This window comes from Arachis hypogaea, chromosome 20 (genome assembly GCF_003086295.3).
Source record: "Arachis hypogaea cultivar Tifrunner chromosome 20, arahy.Tifrunner.gnm2.J5K5, whole genome shotgun sequence".
In the NCBI taxonomy this organism is placed as follows: domain Eukaryota; kingdom Viridiplantae; phylum Streptophyta; class Magnoliopsida; order Fabales; family Fabaceae; genus Arachis; species Arachis hypogaea.
In genome coordinates this window covers 12,317,615-12,337,596 of record NC_092055.1, presented here as the reverse complement: position 1 = coordinate 12,337,596, position 19,982 = coordinate 12,317,615, and the positions used below count along the sequence as shown (strand labels likewise).

Below are 19,982 nucleotides of genomic sequence, written 5' to 3'. Positions count from 1 at the left end.
GGAAAAATAGATAACTCTGAAGCCTTAACTGCTATCTCCAATTTATTTACTTGCCTTTCTTCAATATTTTTTATATTGTTTAATGTCTTTTATATTGCCCAAACATTACTTTCTGTTTGCCTAACTAAGCCTATCAAACACTATTGTTGCTTAATCCATCAATCCTCGTGGGATCGACCCTTACTCACGTAAGGTATTACTTGGTACGACCCGGTACACTTGCCGGTTAGTCTGTGGTTAGAAAATCTGCACCAAATTTTTGGCGCCGTTGGCAGAGATTGATAATGATTAAATCAAGGGGGAGTACCAGGTAAAAGATCCTTTGTTAGAGAAATATTGGCTCATAACAAAGGATCTCATCTCAAAGTTCAATAAATTTGATATTATTCATGTAAACCGAGAACAAAACACTAGAGCCGATGTGTTATCCAAGTTAGCCACCACAAGGCAGGCGGAGAACACACCGGCCCTATCACAACTAACACTCACCAAGCTGAGTTTCGAGCAGGGCACAATCTTAAACATCATGCAGGTACCAGATTGGAGAACACATTTTCTCAATTACATCAACACAGGTGCCGTGCCTAAAGAGGAGCCGAACTTGCCACTCTTCCGAAGAAGAGCAAGTTTTTATAAAGTTCTCGGAAATACCCTGTACAGACGAGGACACTCCCAACCACTCCTCAAATGCATCAGCAATGACGAAGCCGAGGATGTCATGGCAGAAACGCACGAAGGGGTTTGTGGAAACCATATCGGTGGCCGAGCATTGGCTGCGAAGATATTGCGAACAGGATACTATTGGCCGATGATAAAAAAGGACTGTATTTCAAAAGTCAAGGCATGTGATAATTGTCAAAAACACGCCACCCTTTCAGAGATCCCGGCCGAGGAGCTCCACACCATAGAGGTAAGCTGGCCTTTCGATAGGTGGGGATTGGATATCCTAGGACCTTTTCCGAAAGCGCCAGGCTAGGTAAAGTTCCTTTTAGTATCAATAGACTATTTCTCTAAGTGGATAGAAGCACATCCACTAGCACATATAACGACAGAGAAAATACGGTCTTTCTTATGGAAAATATTATATGTAGATACGATATCCTAAGAGAGATAATCTCGGATAACGGAAAATAATTTACGGATCATAAACTCGCTGCCTTTCTAACAAATTTTAACATTAAACATCATTTCAGTTCAGTCGAGCACCCGCAAACCAACGGACAAGTTGAATCAGCCAACAGAATTATCTTGCAGGGATTAAAGAGAAAGCTCGGTGAGGCTAAAGGAGAGTGGGCCGACCTCATCCCAGAAGTCCTATGGAGCTACAATACTAGCATTCAATCTGCTACAGGAGAAACTCCCTTCAAACTAGTATATGGTGCAGAGGCACTGATCCCAGTAGAGGTCAGCGTCCCAACATTAAGGGCCGAGCTTTATGATCAAACGAATAACTTGCAAGCTCGAACAGCCGAGCTGGATCTTGTAGAAGAAGAAAGAGACATCTCAGCCATAAAGCAACAAGCCAGAAAGTAGTACATAGAGCGAAGACACAACAAAAGAGTAGTTCATAGGTCCTTCAATAAAGGAGACCTCGTACTTAGAGGAACAGAAGAAGCTCGGAAACCTCCAACACATGGCAAGTTAGCAGCAAATTAGGAAGGACCCTTCCGAGTTCTTCAGAACCTCGAAAAGGGGGCTTACAAGCTAGAAACCCTTAAAGGAGATTAACTTCCAGGAACATGGAATGTCTCCTCACTAAGGGAATACCAATCATGACACATGCCGTATATCCGCGAATGATGGTACTCTTTTTCCCCTTCGAAGGTTTTTTCCCGGAACACATGGGTTTTACTCGGAGAGGGTTTTAATGAGGCCGGACGCCATAAATCATTACACCATTGTAACTTACTGGTGCACGAAATTGTGATCTCAGGCAACGGCGCCAGAAACTCTGTACGCACGTCTTAATAAATAATTTTTCATTCACAACTTCGATACAGCTAACCAGCAAGTGCACTGGGTCGTCCAAGTAATAAACCTTACGTGAGTAAGGGTCGATCCTACGGAGATTGTTGGTATGAAGCAAGCTATGGTCACCTTGTAGATCTCAGTCAGGCAGATATAAAATAGTTATGGAGTTTTCGAAAATATATAATAAAATAAGGATAGAAGATAAGGATAGAAACACTTATGTAGATCATTGGTGAGAATTTCAGATAAGCATATAGAGATGCATTCGTTCCTCTGAACCTCTGCTTTCCTGCTGTCTTCATCCAATCAATCTTACTCCTTTCCATGGCTGGCTTTATGTAAGGACATCACCGTAGTCAATGGCTACTTTTAATCCTCTCTGGAAAATGGTCCGATGCGCTGTCACTGCATGGCTAATCATCTGGAGGCATCACCCTTGTCAATGGCTGCATCCTATCCTCTTGTGAAAATGGTCCAAATGCTCTGTCACAGCACGACTAATCATCTGAGGTTCTCGATCATACTAGAATAGGATTCACCCTCCTTTTGTGTCTGTCACTATGCCCAGCACTCGCGAGTTTGAAGTTCGTCACAGTCATTCAATCCCAGAGTCCTACTCGGAATACCACAGACAAGGTTTAGACTTTCCGGACTCTCATGAATGCCACCATCAATCTAGCTTATACCACGAAGATTTTGATTAAGAGATCCAAGAGATACTCATTCAATCGAAGTTAGAACGGAAGTGGTTGTCAGGCACGCGTTCATAGGGAATGATGATGATTGTCACGTTCATCATATTCAGGTTGAAGTGTGAATGAATATCTTAGAAATGGAATAAGTTGAATTGAATAGAAAAACAGTAGTACTTTGCATTAATCTTTGAGGAACAGCAGAGCTCCACACCTTAATCTATGGAGTGCAGAAACTCTACTGTTTGAAAATACATAAGTGAAAGGTTCAGGCATGGCTGAATGGCCAGCCCCCAAAATGTGATCACAGGATCAAAAATACAATCCAGGATGTCAAATACAATAGTAAAAAGTCCTATTTATACTAAACTAGTTACTAGGATTTACAGAAGTAAGTAATTGATGCATAAATCTACTTCCGGGGCCCACTTGGTGTGTGCTTGGGCTGAGCTTGAATGTTACACGTGTAGAGGTCAATCTTGGAGTTGAACGCCAGTTTGTAACGTATTTCTGGCGTTCAACTCTGGCTTGTGACGTGTTTCTGGCGTTTAACTCCAGACAGCAGCGTAGAACTGGCGTTCAACGCCCTTTTATGTCGTCTAAACTCGGCCAAAGTATGGACTATTATATATTGCTGGAAAGCCCTGGATGTCTACTTTCTAACGCAATTGTAAGAGCGCCATTTTGAGTTCTGTAGCTCCAGAAAATCCACTTTGAGTGCAGGGAGGTCAGAATCCAACAGCATCAGCAGTCCTTCTTCTACCTCTGAATCTGATTGTTGCTCAAGTCCCTCAATTTCAGCCAGAAAATACCTGAAATCACAGAAAAACACACAAACTCATAGTAAAGTCCAGAAATGTGAATTTAACATAAAAACTAATGAAAACATTCCTAAAAGTAACTAGATTCTACTAAAAACATACTAAAAACAATGCCAAAAAGCGTATAAATTATCCGCTCATCACAACACCAAACTTAAATTGTTGCTTGTCCCCAAGCAACTGAAAATCAAATAGGATAAAAAGAAGAGAATATACTATAAATTCCAAACTATCAATGAAACATAGCTCCAATCAGATGAGCGGGACTTGTAGCTTTTTGCCTCTTGAATAGTTTTGGCATCTCACTTTATCCATTGAAGTTCAGAATGATTAGCATCTATAGGAACTCAGAGTTCAGATAGTGTTATTGATTCTCCTAGTTCAGTATGATGATTCTTGAACACAGCTATTTTATGAGTCTTGGCCGTGGCCCTAAGCACTTTGTTTTCCAGTATTACCACCGGATACATAAATGCCACAGACACATAATTGGGTGAACTATTTTCAGATTGTGACTTAGCTTTGCTAAAGTCCCCAATTAGAGGTGTCCAGGGTTCTTAAGCACACTCTTTTTTTTTTTTTTGCTTTGGACCTTGACTTTAACCGCTCAGTCTCAAGTTTTTACTTGACACCTGCACGCCACAAGCACATGGTTAGGGACAGCTTGGTTTAGCCGCTTAGGCCAGGATTTTATTCCTTTAGGCCCTCCTATCCACTGATGCTCAAAGCCTTGGGATCCTTTTTATTACCCTTGCCTTTTGGTTTTAAGGGTTATTGGCTTTTTGCTCTTTCCTCTTGGTTTTAAGAGCTTTGGCTTTTTCTGCTTGCTTTTTCTCTCTTTTTTTTTGCTATTTTTTTTTCTGCAAGCTTTGTTCTTTGCTGCTTTTTCTTGCTTCAAGAATCATTTTTATAATTTTTCAGATTACCAAATAACATGTCTCCTTGTCATCATTCTTTCAAGAGCCAACATATTTAACATTCTTAAACAACAACTTCAAAAGACATATGCACTGTTCAAGCATTCATTCAGAAAACGAAGAAGCATTGTCACCACATTAATATAATTAAACTAAGTTCAAGGATAAATTCGAAACTCATGTACTTCTTGTTCTTTTGAATTAAAACATTTTTCATTTAAGAGAGGTGATGGATTCATAGGACATTCATAACTTTAAGACAAAGTTACTAAATACTAATGATCATGTAATGAAGACACAAACATAGATAAGCACTTAACATAGAAAACAAAAAACAGAGAAAGTAAGAACAAGGAATGAGTCCACCTTAGTGATGGTGGCGTTTCCTTCTTGAGGAACCAATGATGTCCTTGAGCTCTTCTATGTCTCTTCCTTGTCTTTGTTGCTCCTCCCTCATTACTTTTTTGATCTTCTCTAATTTCATGAAGGATGATGGAGTGCTCTTGATGTTCCACCCTTAGTTGTCCCATGTTGGAACTTAATTCTCCTAGGGAGGTGTTGATTTGCTCCCAATAGTTTTGTGGAGGAAAATGCATTTGAGGCATCTCCGGGATCTCATGGTGATGAGCTTCATGCGCCTCTTGAGCTCCATGAATGGGCTCTCTTGCTTGCTCCATCCTTTTCTTAGTGATGGGCTTCTCTTCCTCAATGGGAATGTCTCCTTCTATGAAAGCTCCAGCTGAGTAACATAGATGGCAAATAAGATGAGGAAAAGCTAGTCTTGCCCCAGGAGAGGGCTTTTCGGCTATTTTGTAGAATTCAAGGGAGATGAATTCATGAACTTATACTTCTTCTCCAATCATGATGCTATGGATCATGATGGCCCGATCCACAGTAACTTCAGATCGGTTGCTAGTGGGGATGATGGAGCGTTGGATGAACTCCAACCATCCTCTAGCTACAGGCTTGAGGTCCAATCTTCTTAATTGAACCGGCTTGCCTTTGGAGTCAATCTTCCATTGAGCTCCTTCCACACATATGTCCATGAGGACTTGGTCCAACCTTTGATTAAAGTTGACCCTTCTAGTGTAGGAGCGTGCATCTCCTTGCATCATAGGCAAGTTAAACGCCAATCTCACATTTTCCGGACTAAAATCTAAGTATTTTCCCCGAACCATGGTGAGATAATTCTTTGGATTCGGGTTCTTACTTTGATCATGGTTCCTAGTGATCCATGCATTGGCATAGAACTCTTGAACCATTAGGATGCCGACTTGTTGGATGGGTTTTGTTAGAACTTCCCATCCTCTTCTTTGGATTTCATGTCGGATCTCCAGATACTCATTTCTCTTGAGCTTGAAAGGGACCTCGGGGATCACCTTCTTCTTGGCCACAACATCATAGAAGTGGTCTTGATGGGCTTTGGAGATGAACCTTTCCATCTCCCATGACTCGGAAGTGGAAGCTTTTGTCTTCCCTTTCCCTTTTCTAGAGGATTCTCCGGTCTTAGGTGCCATCAATGGTAATGGAAAAACAAAAAGCTTATGCTTTTACCACACCAAACTTAGAATATTGCTCGCCCTCGAGCAAAAGAAGAAAGAATAGTAGAAGAAGAAGAAGAAAATATGGAGGGGAGAAAGAGATGTGTTTCGGCCAAGAAGGGGAAGAGAGGGTTGTTTTGTGTGAAAATGAAGAAGAAAGGAGGGCTTTATATAGGGAAGGGAGGGGGGTAAGGTTCGGCCATATAGGGTTGGTTTAGGTGGGAAATTGATTTTGAATTTTGAAGGTAGGTGGAGTTTATGAGGTAGGTTTATGGGGAAGAGTGGATGGATGTGAGTGGTGAAGTGGTGATAGGGAAGAGAGATTGAGGTGATTGGTGAAGAGTTTTGGGGAAGAGTGTTTATGGGATTGTGTGAAAGAGGGGTGAGAAGAAGTGAGTGGAGGTAGGTGGGGATCCTGTGGGGTCCACAGATCCTGAGGTGTTCAAGGATTTACAACCTTGCACCAAATTAGGCATGCAAAATGCCCTTGCACACAACTCTGGGCGTTCAGCGCCAGATTGGTGCTTGTTCTGGGCGTTGAACGCCCATTTGTTGCCCATTTCTGGCGTTGAACGCCAGAACCATGCTTGTTCTAGGCGTTCAGCGCCAGCTCTTCTCCAGGGTGCAATTCTGGCGTTCAAACGCCCAGATGCTGCCCATTTTGGGCGTTCAACGCCAGAACCATGCTTTGTTTTAGCGTTGAACGCCAGCCAGATGCTTCTTACTGGCGTTTAAACGCCAGTAAGGTCTTCCTCCAGGGTGTGATTTTTCTTCGGTTGTTTTTGATTCCGTTTTCAATTTTTATATTTATTTTGTGACTCCACATGATCATGAACCTAATAAAACATGAAAGAACAAGAAGAATAAAATTAGATAAATAAAAATTGGGTTGCCTCCCAACAAGCGCTTCTTTAATGTCAATAGCTTGACAGTGGGCTCTCATGGAGCCTCACAGATGTTCAGAGCATTGTTGAGACTTCCCAACACCAAACTTAGAGTTTGGATATGGGAGTTCAACACCAAACTTAGAGTTTGGTTGTGGCCTCCCAACACCAAACTTAGAGTTTGACTGTGGGGGCTCTGGTTGACTCTGTTTTGAGAGAAGCTTTTTATGCTTCCTCTCCATGTTTACAGAAGAATGACCTCGAGTTTTAAGCACAAGGGAGTCCTCATTCAATTGAAGGACTAGTTCGCCTCTGTCAACATCAATCACAGCTCTTGCTGTGGCTAGGAAGGGTCTTCCAAGGATGATGGATTCATCCTCATCCTTCCCAGTATCTAGGACTATGAAATCAGCAGGGATGTAAAGGCCTTCAACCTTTACTAACACATCCTCTACTTGTCCATAAGCCTATTTTCTTGAATTGTCTGCCATCTCTAATGAGATTTTAGCAGCTTGCACCCCAAAGATTCCCAGTTTCTCTATTACAGAGAGGGGCATGAGGTTTATCCCTGAACCAAGGTCACATAGAGCCTTATCAAAGATCATGTTGCCTATGGTACAGGGTATTATGAACTTTCCAGGATCCTGTTTCTTCTGAGGCAATGTCAGTTGATCCAGATCACTTAGTTCATTAGTGAACAAGGGAGGTTCATCTTCCCAAGTCTCAATACCAAATAGTTTGGCATTCAGCTTCATGATTACACCAAGGTACTTGGTAACTTGCTCTTCAGTAACATCCTCATTCTCTTCAGAAGAGGAATACTCATCAGAGCTCATGAATGGCATAAGGAGGTTTAATGGAATCTCTATGGTCTCTAGATGAGCCTCAGATTCCTTTGGTTCCTCAAAGGGAAACTTCTTATTGATCACTGGACGTCCCAGGAGGTCTTCCTCACTGGGATTCACGTCCTCTCCTTCCCTTACAGGTTCGGCCATGGTGATTAATTTAATGGCCTTGCACTCTCCTTTTGGATTTTCTTCTGTATTGCTCGGGAGAGTACTAGGAGGGATTTCAGTGATCCTTTTACTCAGCTGGCCCACTTGTGCCTCCAAATTTCTAATGGAGGACCTTGTTTCATTCATGAAACTTACAGTGGCCTTAGATAGATCAGAGACTAAGTTTGCTAAATTAGAGGTATTTTGTTCAGAGTTCTCTGTCTGTTGCTGAGTGGATGATGGAAAAGGTTTACTATTGCTAAACCTGTTTCTTCCACCATTATTAAAGCCTTATTGAGGCTTTTGTTGATCCTTCCATGAGAAATTTGGATGATTTCTCCATGATGAGTTATAGATGTTTCCATAAGGTTCACCTAAGTAATTTACCTCTGCTATTGCAGGGTTCTCAGGATCATAGGCCTCTTCTTCAGAAGGCGCCTCTTGAGTACTGTTGGATGCAGCTTGCATTCCATTCAGACTCTGAGAAATCATATTGACTTGCTGAGTCAATATTTTATTCTGAGCCAATATAGTATTCAGAGTATCAATTTCAAGAACTCCCTTCTTCATAGGCATCCCATTACTCACGGGATTCCTCTCAGAAGTGTACATGAACTGGTTATTAGCAACCATGTCAATGAGTTCTTGAGCTTCTGCAGGCGTTTTCTTTAGGTGAATGGATCCACCTGCAGAAGTATCCAATGACATCTTAGATAACTCAGACAGACCATCATAGAATATATCCAGGATGGTCCATTCTGAAAGCATGTCAGAAGGACACTTTTTGGTCAGTCCTTTGTATCTCTCCCAAGCTTCATAGAGGGATTCACCTTCTTTCTGTCTGAAGGTTTGAACATCCACTCTAAGCTTACTCAGCTTTTGAGGAGGAAAGAACTTGGCTAAGAAAGCCTTGACCAGCTTATCCCAAGAGTTCAGGCTATCCTTAGGTTGAGAGTCCAACCATATTCTAGCTCTGTCTCTCACAACAAAAGGAAAAAGCATGAGCCTGTAGACTTCAGGATCTACTCCATTAGTCTTAACAGTATCACATATCTACAAGAATTCAGTTAAGAACTGAAAAGGATCTTCAGATGGAAGTCCATGAAACTTGCAGTTTTGCTGCATCAGAGAAACTAATTGAGGTTTCAGCTAAAAATTGTTTGCTCCAATGGTAGGGATGGAGATGCTTCTTCCATGTAAATTGGAATTAGGTGCAGTAAAGTCACCAAGCATCCTCCTTGCATTATTATTATTTTTGGCTGCCATCTCCTCTTCCTGTTCGAAAATTTCTGAAAGGTGCTTTGCTGGATTGTTGTAATTTAGCTCCTCTTAGTTTCCTCTTCAGAGTCCTTTCAGGTTCTGGATCTGCTTCAACAAGAATGTTCTTGTCCTTGCTCCTGCTCATATAAAAAAGAGGGACAGAAAAATAATAATAGTAGGGGTCCTTTTTACCACAGTATAGAGGTCCTTGTGTGAGTAGAAGAAAAGAAGAAGAAAAAATTAGAACACAGATGGAAGAGGGGGTTCGAATTTGGGTGAGATGAAGTGTTAGTAGATGAATAAATAAATAGAAGGAGATAAGAGAGAGAGAGAGAGAATTTTCGAAAATAATTTTTGAAAAAAATTGGTGATTTTCGAAAATAGTTTTTGAAAAAGGTTAGTAATTTTTCGAAAATTAAAATCAAAAATTAAAATAATTAGTTAATTGAAAAGAAATTTTGAAAAAGAGGGAGATATTTTCGAAAATTAGAGAGAGAGAATTAGTTAGGTAGTTTTGAAAAAGATAAGAAACAAACAAAAAGTTAGTTAGTTAGTTGAAACAAATTTGAAAATCAATTTTGAAAAGATAAGAAGATAAGAAGTTAGAAAGGATATTTTGAAATCAAATTTTGAAAAAGATAAGATAAAGATATATTTTTGAAAAGATATGATTGAAATTAGTTTTGAAAAAGATTTGATTTTTAAAATCAGAATTAATGACTTGATTCACAAGAAATCACAAGATATGATTCTAGAACTCAAAGTTTGAATCTTTCTTAACAAGCAAGTAACAAACTTGAAATTTTTGAATCAAAACATTAATTGATGATGTTATTTTCGAAAATTAGGAGATAAAGATAAGAAAAAGATTTTTGAAAAATATTTTTAAAATTTTCGAAAATAACTAAGAAAAATGAAAAAGATTTGATTTTTGAAAAAGGTTTTGAAAAAGATAAGATTTTTAAATTGAAAATTTGATTTGACTCATAAAAACAACTTGATTTTAAAAATTTTTGAAAAAGTCAACTCAAATTTTTGAAATTTATGAGTGAAAAAGGGAAAGATATTTTTTTGATTTTTGAATTTTTAATGATGAGAGGGAAAAACATGAAAAAGACTCAATGCATGAAAATGTTGGATCAAAACAATGAATGCATGCAAGAATGCTATGAATGTCAAGATGAACACCAAGAACACTATGAAGATCATGATGAACATCAAGAACATATTTTTGAAAAATTTTTTAATGCAAAGAAAACATGCAAGACACCAAACTTAAAAATTTTTCATGTATAGACACTATGAATGCAAGAATGCATATGAAAAATAAGAAAAGACACAAATCATGAAAACATCAAGATCAAACAAGAAGACTTACCAAGAACAACTTGAAGATCATGAAGAACATTATGAATGCATGAATTTTTCGAAAAATGCAAGATGAATATGCAATTGACACCAAACTTTCAACTTGACTCAAGACTCAAACAAGAAACATGAAATATTTTTTTGATTTTTATGATTTTATAATTTTTTTGTATTTTCTTTTAATTTTTTCGAAAATCATTTAAAAAAGAAAAATAAGGACTCCAAAATTTTTAATATGAATTCCAGGAATCTTGCACTCTTATTCTAAAGCTCCAATCAAAGGGTCAGGCATGGCTTAATAGCCAGCCAAGCTTTAGTATGTAACTCAAATATGACACACCTGACATTCCCTATCCAGAAGAATTAGACATGGCTTTACAGCCAGCCAGGCTTCAACATGCTTCATGAAACACTAGAACTCATTCTTAAAAATTCTGAGGAAAAATGTATTTTTGAAAACATTTTTATTTTAAAATTTTTTTTTTCGAAAACAAAGGAAAAATTTTTGAAAGATTTTTGAAAAAATTTTTGAAAATAAAACAAAAGAAAATTACATAATCTGAGCAACAAGATGAACCGTCAGTTGTCCAAACTCAAACAATCCCCGGCAACGGCGCCAAAAACTTGGTGCACGAAATTGTGATCTCAGGCAACGGCGCCAGAAACTCTGTACGCACGTCTTAATAAATCATTTTTCATTCACAACTTCGATACAACTAACCAGCAAGTGCACTGGGTCGTCCAAGTAATAAACCTTACGTGAGTAAGGGTCGATCCCACGGAGATTGTTGGTATAAAGCAAGCTATGGTCACCTTGTAGATCTCAGTCAGGCGGATATAAAATAGTTATGGAGTTTTCGAAAATATATAATAAAATAAGGATAGAAGATAAGGATAGAAGCACTTATGTAGATCATTGGTGAGAATTTCAGATAAGCGTATAGAGATGCATTCGTTCCTCTGAACCTCTGCTTTCCTGCTGTCTTCATCCAATCAATCTTACTCCTTTCCATGGCTGGCTTTATGTAAGGACATCACCGTAGTCAATGGCTACTTTTAATCCTCTATGGAAAATGGTCCGATGCGCTGTCACTGCATGGCTAATCGTCTGGAGGCATCACCCTTGTCAATGGCTGCATCCTATCCTCTTGTGAAAATGGTCCAAATGCTCTGTCACAGCACGGCTAATCATCTGAGGTTCTCGATCATACTGGAATAGGATTCACCCTCCTTTTGCGTCTGTCACTACGCCCAGCACTCGCGAGTTTGAAGTTCGTCACAGTCATTCAATCCCAGAGTCCTACTCGGAATACCACAGACAAGGTTTAGACTTTCCGGACTCTCATGAATGCCGCCATCAATCTAGCTTATACCACGAAGATTCTGATTAAGAGATCCAAGAGATACTTATTCAATCAAAGTTAGAACAGAAGTGGTTGTCAGGCACGCGTTCATAGGGAATGATGATGATTGTCACGTTCATCACATTCAGGTTGAAGTGCGAATGAATATCTTAGAAGCGGAATAAGTTGAATTGAATAGAAAAACAGTAGTACTTTGCATTAATCTTTGAGGAACAGCAGAGCTCCACACCTTAATCTATGGAGTGCAAAAACTCTACCGTTTGAAAATACATAAGTGAAAGGTTCAGGCATGGCCGAATGGCCAGCCCCCAAAACGTGATCACAGGATCAAAAATACAATCCAGGATGTCAAATACAATAGTAAAAAGTCCTATTTATACTAAACTAGTTACTAGGGTTTACAGAAGTAAGTAATTGATGCATAAATCCACTTCCGGGGCCCACTTAGTGTGTGCTTGGGCTGAGCTTGAATGTTACACGTGTAGAGGTCAATCTTGGAGTTGAACGCCAGTTTGTAACGTATTTCTGGCGTTCAACTCTGGCTTGTGACGTGTTTCTGGCGTTTAACTCCAGACAGCAGCGTAGAACTGGCGTTCAATGCCCTTTTACGTCATCTAAACACGGCCAAAGTATGGACTATTATATATTGCTGGAAAGCCCTGGATGTCTACTTTCTACCGCAATTAGAAGAGCGCCATTTTGAGTTCTGTAGCTCCAGAAAATCCACTTTGAGTGCAGGGAGGTCAGAATCCAACAACATCAGCAGTCCTTCTTCTACCTCTGAATCTGATTGTTGCTCAAGTCCCTCAATTTCAGCCAGAAAATACCTGAAATCACAGAAAAACACACAAACTCATAGTAAAGTCCAGAAATGTGAATTTAACATAAAAACTAATGAAAACATCCCTAAAAGTAACTAGATTCTACTAAAAACATACTAAAAACAATGCCAAAAAGCGTATAAATTATCCGCTCATCACTTACATTGCAAGCAAAATATTTTGTATCATGACAGTTAGCATATATTTCAGTCAACAAACATTCAAAATAATCCGAGTTTCATACTTGGAAACCAAAATACGTACGCCGAGCATATTACTCGGAGAAATACAAACAAACAAAAGAAAATCAAATTCTCTAAACGAACCCTAAGGGCTCACTCCGCCCTACCCCCTATATTAGAGCTACCGCTCTCCTTATTGATAACGTGATCATCCAAAAAATGGCAACCGACAGCCATTTTCGATACGTACACATTATTGCTATAAACAACACATTACTATTATCATAACTTTGCAAAAGTATTATACCTTATAAAAAGGCTAAAACAGTCACCATCAAACCGAGCTCTATACTTGGAACCATGAAAATCACAACCGAGAACAATACTCGGAAGTATCCAAAAAACTAAACAAGTCAAATACAAGTCTAGAAATCAAAAGTACCATATACAGAGCCCACAAAATAAAAAATAAACTAAAGGCCTAATCTGCCTTATCACCAATGCTGGACCCCTCGCTATCACTTCTAGCAGCAGCCTCGTCATCCACAAGCTGACCATTCACGACCACCTTCATAACATCAAACCTCGAAGGATCAGCTTCCGGGTAAAGCACCTTGACCTGAGAAATGGCACGATCAAAACCTTGAGCAAAAGCCTTGTAGATTCCACTTTCCAATTCTTTGATCTGAGCAGAAATTTGATCATTCTCGGACCCCATGACCTTCAGCTTTTTAGAAGATGTCTTGTGCAGTTTCCTCTCATCAGCCAATTCCAGCTCTTTCTTCTCCAAGGAAGAAGAGAGCTCAACAATCTTTCTCTTCTTCTCCTGGATGACGCCAGACAGCTCCTCTACACGGGAAGCCTCCTTCTCCTCTCGGCCCAAGGCAAGCTCCTGTGCCCTAGCAATGGCCACAATACGAGCACTAATCACCTACAAAGAGAAAAACAAATCAATGGGCGACATTAACAGAAAACTATATACAGCACTACAGCAAGAACCTGTACTTGAAGAAATCGGCTAACACCAGCTCGGCCAACTTCGTCAATCATCTTTATGTCATCTGGAAAACAGCAAAGTTCATCAGCCATGGTACTAAAAGGATACAGCTTTGCCCACAGAGATCTAGCATGTTCATTTTCATCATATCCATGGAGCCTTTTCTATGATTCATATGCAGACTCAACCATCTGCAGAATCATAGACGACTCCCCTTTACCTTCTAAGACCTCGGCAAAGTTACCTTGAACTTGTCCTCTCTTCCTCTTATGCTTCTGCCCAGGACCATACTGAACTAAGGCAGCAGGACCTTTCCCAACATTAGAAGAAACCTCTTTCTCACCTTTCTTGCGTTGATTGAAGTAAGATTTCAAACCTGCAGTAGTGATGGCAGGAGCTTTCTCGACTGCAAATTACAAACAACCAAATCAGAAACAACAGGTCAAAACAGAAAAGGAAACAAACATAGTAAAACAAATTACCTATGTGATCATACACAGCCTGCCTATCGGTATCCCATCTCAACATTTCAGCAACTGACAACAAACCTTTCGGACCCAAAGACTTAAACAAAAAATCCATCACAATATCATCATCAAGAAGCCTATCATCTACATCCAGTGCTTGATACGGCTCGGCACACCAAAATAAAGGGAACCTTTCCACTAAATGCACATTCAAATAGAAGGGAAAATCCTCGGGTACACTCCGAACCTTTACAAACATAGATTTGAAGTCCTTAAACAAGGACTTATATAGACCAAATATAGCCCGACGGGGATAGCTGATAAGGTTTACCCACAAGCCCCTATTCACCCCTTTCGCCTGAAATAATGAGAAAAACAGCCTAAGAGACGGCGGATGGTCTAGCAGTTCCATCAATATCTCGAACGCCCGAACAAAACCCCAGGAGTTAGGGTGGAACTGAGTTGGGGCGCAATTCAACCAATACAAAACCCCACACTCAAACTTGATAAAGGGAAGTCTCACACCCAGCTCAGTGAACAGACACCTATACATATAGAAGAAGGACCAATCATCTAATCGATCACAGACCCGGTCATCCCTCCCACAAGGTAATAACTCTATCCTAACATTACTACCATTTCTGACCCAAATATTCGACCCCAACAGCCTCACCGACTCCTCATCGTCAAACTGAGACACACGCTCTCTTACCCTAGCATCAATCCAATCATATGGGTCACCCACATTACAGTTCTCCATCAAGGGCAAGGAAAGAAAAAGCAAGAAAACAAAGAAGAAAGGCAAGAAAGAATCAAAACTGACCTTGCTTACTCATTTTTCAGACACGAAGAGAAAAATAAACTTTTTTTTCCAAAACTTAGCAGTTTGAAAGAAAAAGAAGTATAAGCAAAAGATAACTCCTATAAAGCAAACGGTTACCAAACCTATGCATTTAATCCAGATTGCCAAAAAAGAGAGAAGCATTAAAACCACTACTAAAACCAACGGACATGGGCGCCTAGAAAAACGGGACAGTTTCACATCAATCATGTCATGATGGCGCGCAGAACAAAGCCACCACTACAAAACCGTTTTGAATTCTGCACAGAACCAAGCCGAGCTTGGGGCTGTAAGGAGCATACACGACAATAACTCAACGACCGAGGATTGCGGTATCCCTGGTTCGAAAAGCTCGCCTTAGTCCTGTCCAAACCAAGGCAAGCTTGGGGGCTATGATACGTCACATCTATCCTCGGCCGCCCGGAAAGCTCGGCACGTGAGCAGATAAGCTCGGCCTCACTCATTTGAAAATAAGAAACGTGCTCAACAAACCTAATCAGCAAAACAGAATATGATAACCAACCTACAAACTAGGACTTATCCACAGTAAACGGGTAAAACAACTCCTATAAAGCCGAACTAATATTCTCGGCTAAGGATCAGGTTCCATTCTCAGTTCTCTATTCTTTACTTAACTGATTCACTAAAAGATCATTATTAACTTGAGCGTCGGAGTATCTTTTATAGGTATTCCCGCCGCGGTGTTCGATCCAGGCCGACGTATAGCTCTTCCTCTCCGACAACCGCCTGCTCGGAGTCGCTAAAGCTCGGCCACCCCAGTGCTAGGACAAAACAATTATATTCAACAATAAAAAAAGATAAGTATAAAAAATTCAAATATTCAGAGTTAGATTAGTTTGAAATATATAAAATAATAGAAAAATATAATTCTGATTCTTTTAACATAAAACTAAATAAATAAGACAGAAACTCATAATTAACAACTAATAATAATAATTAGTCGATATAAAATTTAAAAGTATAATCCTAATTAAAATATAAAAAACAATTATCACAAAACAATTAAACCAATATCACAATAAAAAAACTCTGTAATTCAATAACAACGGGAGTATTAAAAGGTTTTATCAGCAACTGCTCATATGTACCAATTTTCAAACGTGTAATTAATGCTGTAGGTGTTAGTTCAATGCGTATAAATCTATATGTATTTTACGAATTAACATGTACTTATCCATGTCAAGAAGAACAACACAAACTAAACGAAGAAGAAATTGTAAAAGAAAAAATATATATATATAACCAAATCATAAAAATAGGAAAAGAAAATCAAAACTATCTCCAACCATCGAAGCAAAAATCAAGACACAAAGTTTTTACATTTCAACTATAAAACTAAAGAAAAATCGAAAAACAACGAAAGAATCATATCAAATAGACAAATCAAAATATTCCCACAACTGCGAATAAAGAATAACACCACAAACAAAATTGAAATTGAAGGTAGTACGTTACGTGTCTTGGTCATTGTGTGTGTGTTCTCACAAATCAACCCTGCAAAATCACAAAAATATTTTTTTGGACCAACCTCTTCCTTTTATTTTGTTATCATATATTCATACACTTTGAAATCATAAATCCTAAACCCATAAATATAAAACTCGAATTCAAAAATCACTAAAATCCAAAATTCTAAATCTAAAATCCTAAAACTCAAAATCATAAAACCTCAATCTTAAATTCTAAATGCAAAACTATACATTCAAAATTTTAAATTTTAAAAACTCTAAATACTAAAATATTCAGTTTATATATATAGAATAAAAAAAAGACAATAATTGAGTTCACGACTTATTACTTATACATATTTAATTTGTCATATATATAGTTATAATTTAAGTTACTATATGAAATAATGAAAGAATAAAACAAATTCTTGCTCTCAACTGATGAACCTTTAATTTAAATTTTTATCGCTAAGTGAACTACGGTAAATACTAATGAAGAATTTCGAAATAACTAAAAGTTAAAGTTGTAATGTATGAGAAATATATCGAGATAAGCCTCAAAGTGGTCCCTGAAGTTACCCTCAAGCCTCACAGTGATTCCTGAAGTTAAAAATTACTCACATTCATCCCTGAAGTTGCACTCCGGGACTCAGACTCATCCTTCCGGCCAATTTCGTCCAGCTGGCGCAACCGAAAAACTGAGTTGGACTCGTTGGTGACACGCTGTTAGTACATCGGCAAGTTGACGTGGCGACATAAACTGTTTTGATTCAATTTGATCCCTAAATTGAGGTTAAAAACCTTAATCCCCAATTGAGTCTCTTCTCCTCTCTTTTCTATCGCACCAGAGGTGACTCTCTTCTGTTGCTTCTCCTACAGTGTCTTCTCCATCTTCAAAAACTACACGGTTCCTGGCAAAAGCACCAATGAACACTTATCCTAGTATGACAAAATGGTTCCTGGCATGCCACGGAGCTTGACAATGTTAATGAAAAATAACTCAGCAGTTAACATAGCATTGTAATCACCTTTAAGCAGTAGAACGTGTGCATATTTGGAGAGTTGATCAACTACTACTAGCACGGTAGCACCACTGTAAAACCATGTGAATTTGGAAATCCTGTGATAAACTCCAGACTTACATCTTTGCAAACATTTTTTCAGGAATCAGTAGGTAGTGGTTGTAATAATATGGAATTCACATGGGCATCTTACTTTTAAGTATTGTATGATAATTTTATCTAATAAAATTGTGTAGAGTACGATATAAATTCTTATATTCTTGCAGTCTTACTTTGGTGCATCAAGCGGTTTATTACTATTAATATTTTTGTAGATATCTTATGTCTGGAGATATATTTGGTAAGGCACCTCACATGCAATTACTTTCTAGGTTATTTCAAATTATAGGGCGTTTTGGTTATTTCCCCATTACTTTTGTGAGTTGTGTTATCATGAATTGTAACTAGTGTCTTACCTTTTTTCCCTTCTTTTATTAGAAACTTGAAAAAATTTATATCTCATGGCTATCAGGTTTTAGATTTTTTGGCAAGGCAAATGAAGTGCATAGATACTTGTTTTTTGAGCTTATAATCATGGAAACTTCTGCAATGGCTTTATTATCTTATAATTTTTTATTTTCTTTGTGATGGCATTTTTTTTTGGTGGTTTTGACTATTGATTTACAAGATATGTGATAGTTTGTATAAGTAATTTATATCCTTCATTTTCATTTTTAGGTAGCAGATGTAAATTCAATAATAGGCGCAATAATGTCATTGCGAAAATTCATTAAACACCTTTGGTCATGCCGCCAATCTCTGTCCAGCACACTCTTCTTCTCCACTCTTTCCACCCAAACTCCAAAAAGTCACCACCATCGTAGATTCTTGATACTGTGGATCAGAATGTGGTCATGGTGTGTCTTAAAATAGGTACAAAGGATAGAAAAATATCGGGTTTGATAAAATCTGCACTTAAAGAGCATCCTTTGAAGTGTGTGTATAAAAATGATGAGGAGAAGAAAGAGTTGAGGAAGGTTAAGAAGAGGAGGGCTACTAAGAAGAGGATTCTCAATGAGAATGAGCCAAAGTCGGACCCATATTGGTTGAAGAATTTCTTCGGTTTCGCGTCAGAGGAGGCTGCTAAGGTACCTGATTATGGTTATTGTGGGATTTTAAGTCCATTGATTGCTAATATCTGCCTTAATGAATTGGATCACATGATGGACGGGATGATTGTTGAGTTTTTTTAGGCCTTGTAAGTTTGATTCAATATGGCGGTATTCAATTGATGATGGTTGTCATAACCCTGCATGGCCGGACTTTGTTCCAGCCAGTGGAAAGGAGAAGGCTAGGAAGATGGATTACATAAGATATGGGGGTCACTTTTTAATTGGAATTAGAGGGCCTAGGGAGGATGCAATGGAAGTTAGGAAAAAAATTATTGAGTTTTGTGAGAGTACTTTTGGATTAAGGTTGGATAATTCGAAACTAGAGATTGAGCATATTTCAAGAGCGATCCAATTCTTGGATCATGTAATATGCCGGAGGGTGATATACCCAACATTGTATTACACTGGTTTTGGAGGTAACATTGTGAGTGAAAAGGGTGTTGAAACCTTGCTTTCGGTTACTGCTAGTTTGTCGCAATGCATTTGTCAATTTAGGCATCTAGAACTGGTGAAGGGTATGAAAAAGAGAGGAGAAGAGACTCAATTGAATCAAAACAGTTTATGTTGCCACGTCAGCTAGCCGTTGTGCTGACAGCGTGTCACCAACGAATCCAACTCAGCTTTTCGGTTGCGCCAGTTGGACGAAATTGGCTGGAAGGACGAGTCTGAATCCCGGAGTGCAACTTAAGGAATGAATATGAGTAATTTTTAACTTCAAAAATCACTGTGAGACTCGAGGGTAATTTTAGGGACCACTTTAAAACTTACTTCAAAATATATCACAGCAAAAAGTTATTACAATAAAACTAAAAAGACCACAAATATACAAAATAATAGAAGAATGAAAAAATCAACCTCTTATTCTCAATAGTTAAATCTTAAAGTTTCAATCCCTAAACTAAGCACCGTAAATACTAATAAGAATTGCTTTTTAGTATATTTAATTATTGATTGTATATCCTAAATGTAGAAACACTTTATACTTATATCTTAAGTTAATATAACGTAAACAGTATTTTATATATATAATATTTGTAAAAAAAAAATACAAATATTAGTGTGATCTTAATTGGATATTCAATGATTTAGTTAAAAAATTAATAAAATCATATTGACAAAACAAATGATTTATCAAAAAAATTATTAATATAATAAAAATATTATAAATGAACAAGAATCATTTATAACTTTTTAAACCAAAAAATTAAAATTAGAATTG

At 38.3% G+C, this 19,982-nt stretch overlaps 2 protein-coding genes and 1 non-coding gene across 3 annotated transcripts; all 3 read left to right on the top strand.

Moving 5' to 3' along the window:
• Positions 1 to 526: 526 nt before the first annotated feature.
• Positions 527 to 1,533, top strand: LOC112785441 (uncharacterized). The gene is made up of 2 exons (XM_025828906.1): positions 527 to 930; positions 1,194 to 1,533. Exons 1-2 carry the CDS (start codon positions 527 to 529, stop codon positions 1,531 to 1,533), a joined length of 744 nt encoding a protein of 247 aa, XP_025684691.1.
• Positions 1,534 to 8,583: 7,050 nt separating this feature from the next.
• LOC112788537 (small nucleolar RNA R71) lies at positions 8,584 to 8,691 on the top strand. The gene has a single exon (XR_003195897.1). It is a non-coding gene; the product is annotated as a small nucleolar RNA R71 (small nucleolar RNA).
• Positions 8,692 to 18,505: 9,814 nt separating this feature from the next.
• LOC140182946 (nuclear intron maturase 1, mitochondrial-like) lies at positions 18,506 to 19,343 on the top strand. The gene is made up of 2 exons (XM_072230926.1): positions 18,506 to 18,739; positions 18,855 to 19,343. The coding sequence occupies exons 1-2, from the start codon at positions 18,506 to 18,508 to the stop codon at positions 19,341 to 19,343; spliced, it is 723 nt and encodes a 240-aa protein (XP_072087027.1).
• The last annotated feature ends 639 nt before the right edge of the window (positions 19,344 to 19,982 follow it).

What these genes read in the sequence shown, in the direction of transcription:
- LOC140182946 (XM_072230926.1), top strand. Translation starts at nt 18,506, where the DNA reads ATGGTGTGTCTTAAAATAGGTACAAAGGATAGAAAAATATCGGGTTTG. An exon ending in CGTCAGAGGAGGCTGCTAAG is followed by an intron (nt 18,740 to 18,854) that starts GTACCTGATTAT and finishes AGGCCTTGTAAG; the next exon opens with TTTGATTCAATATGGCGGTA.
- LOC112785441 (XM_025828906.1), top strand. Translation starts at nt 527, where the DNA reads ATGCAGGTACCAGATTGGAGAACACATTTTCTCAATTACATCAACACA. An exon ending in GTAAGCTGGCCTTTCGATAG is followed by an intron (nt 931 to 1,193) that starts GTGGGGATTGGA and finishes ACATCATTTCAG; the next exon opens with TTCAGTCGAGCACCCGCAAA.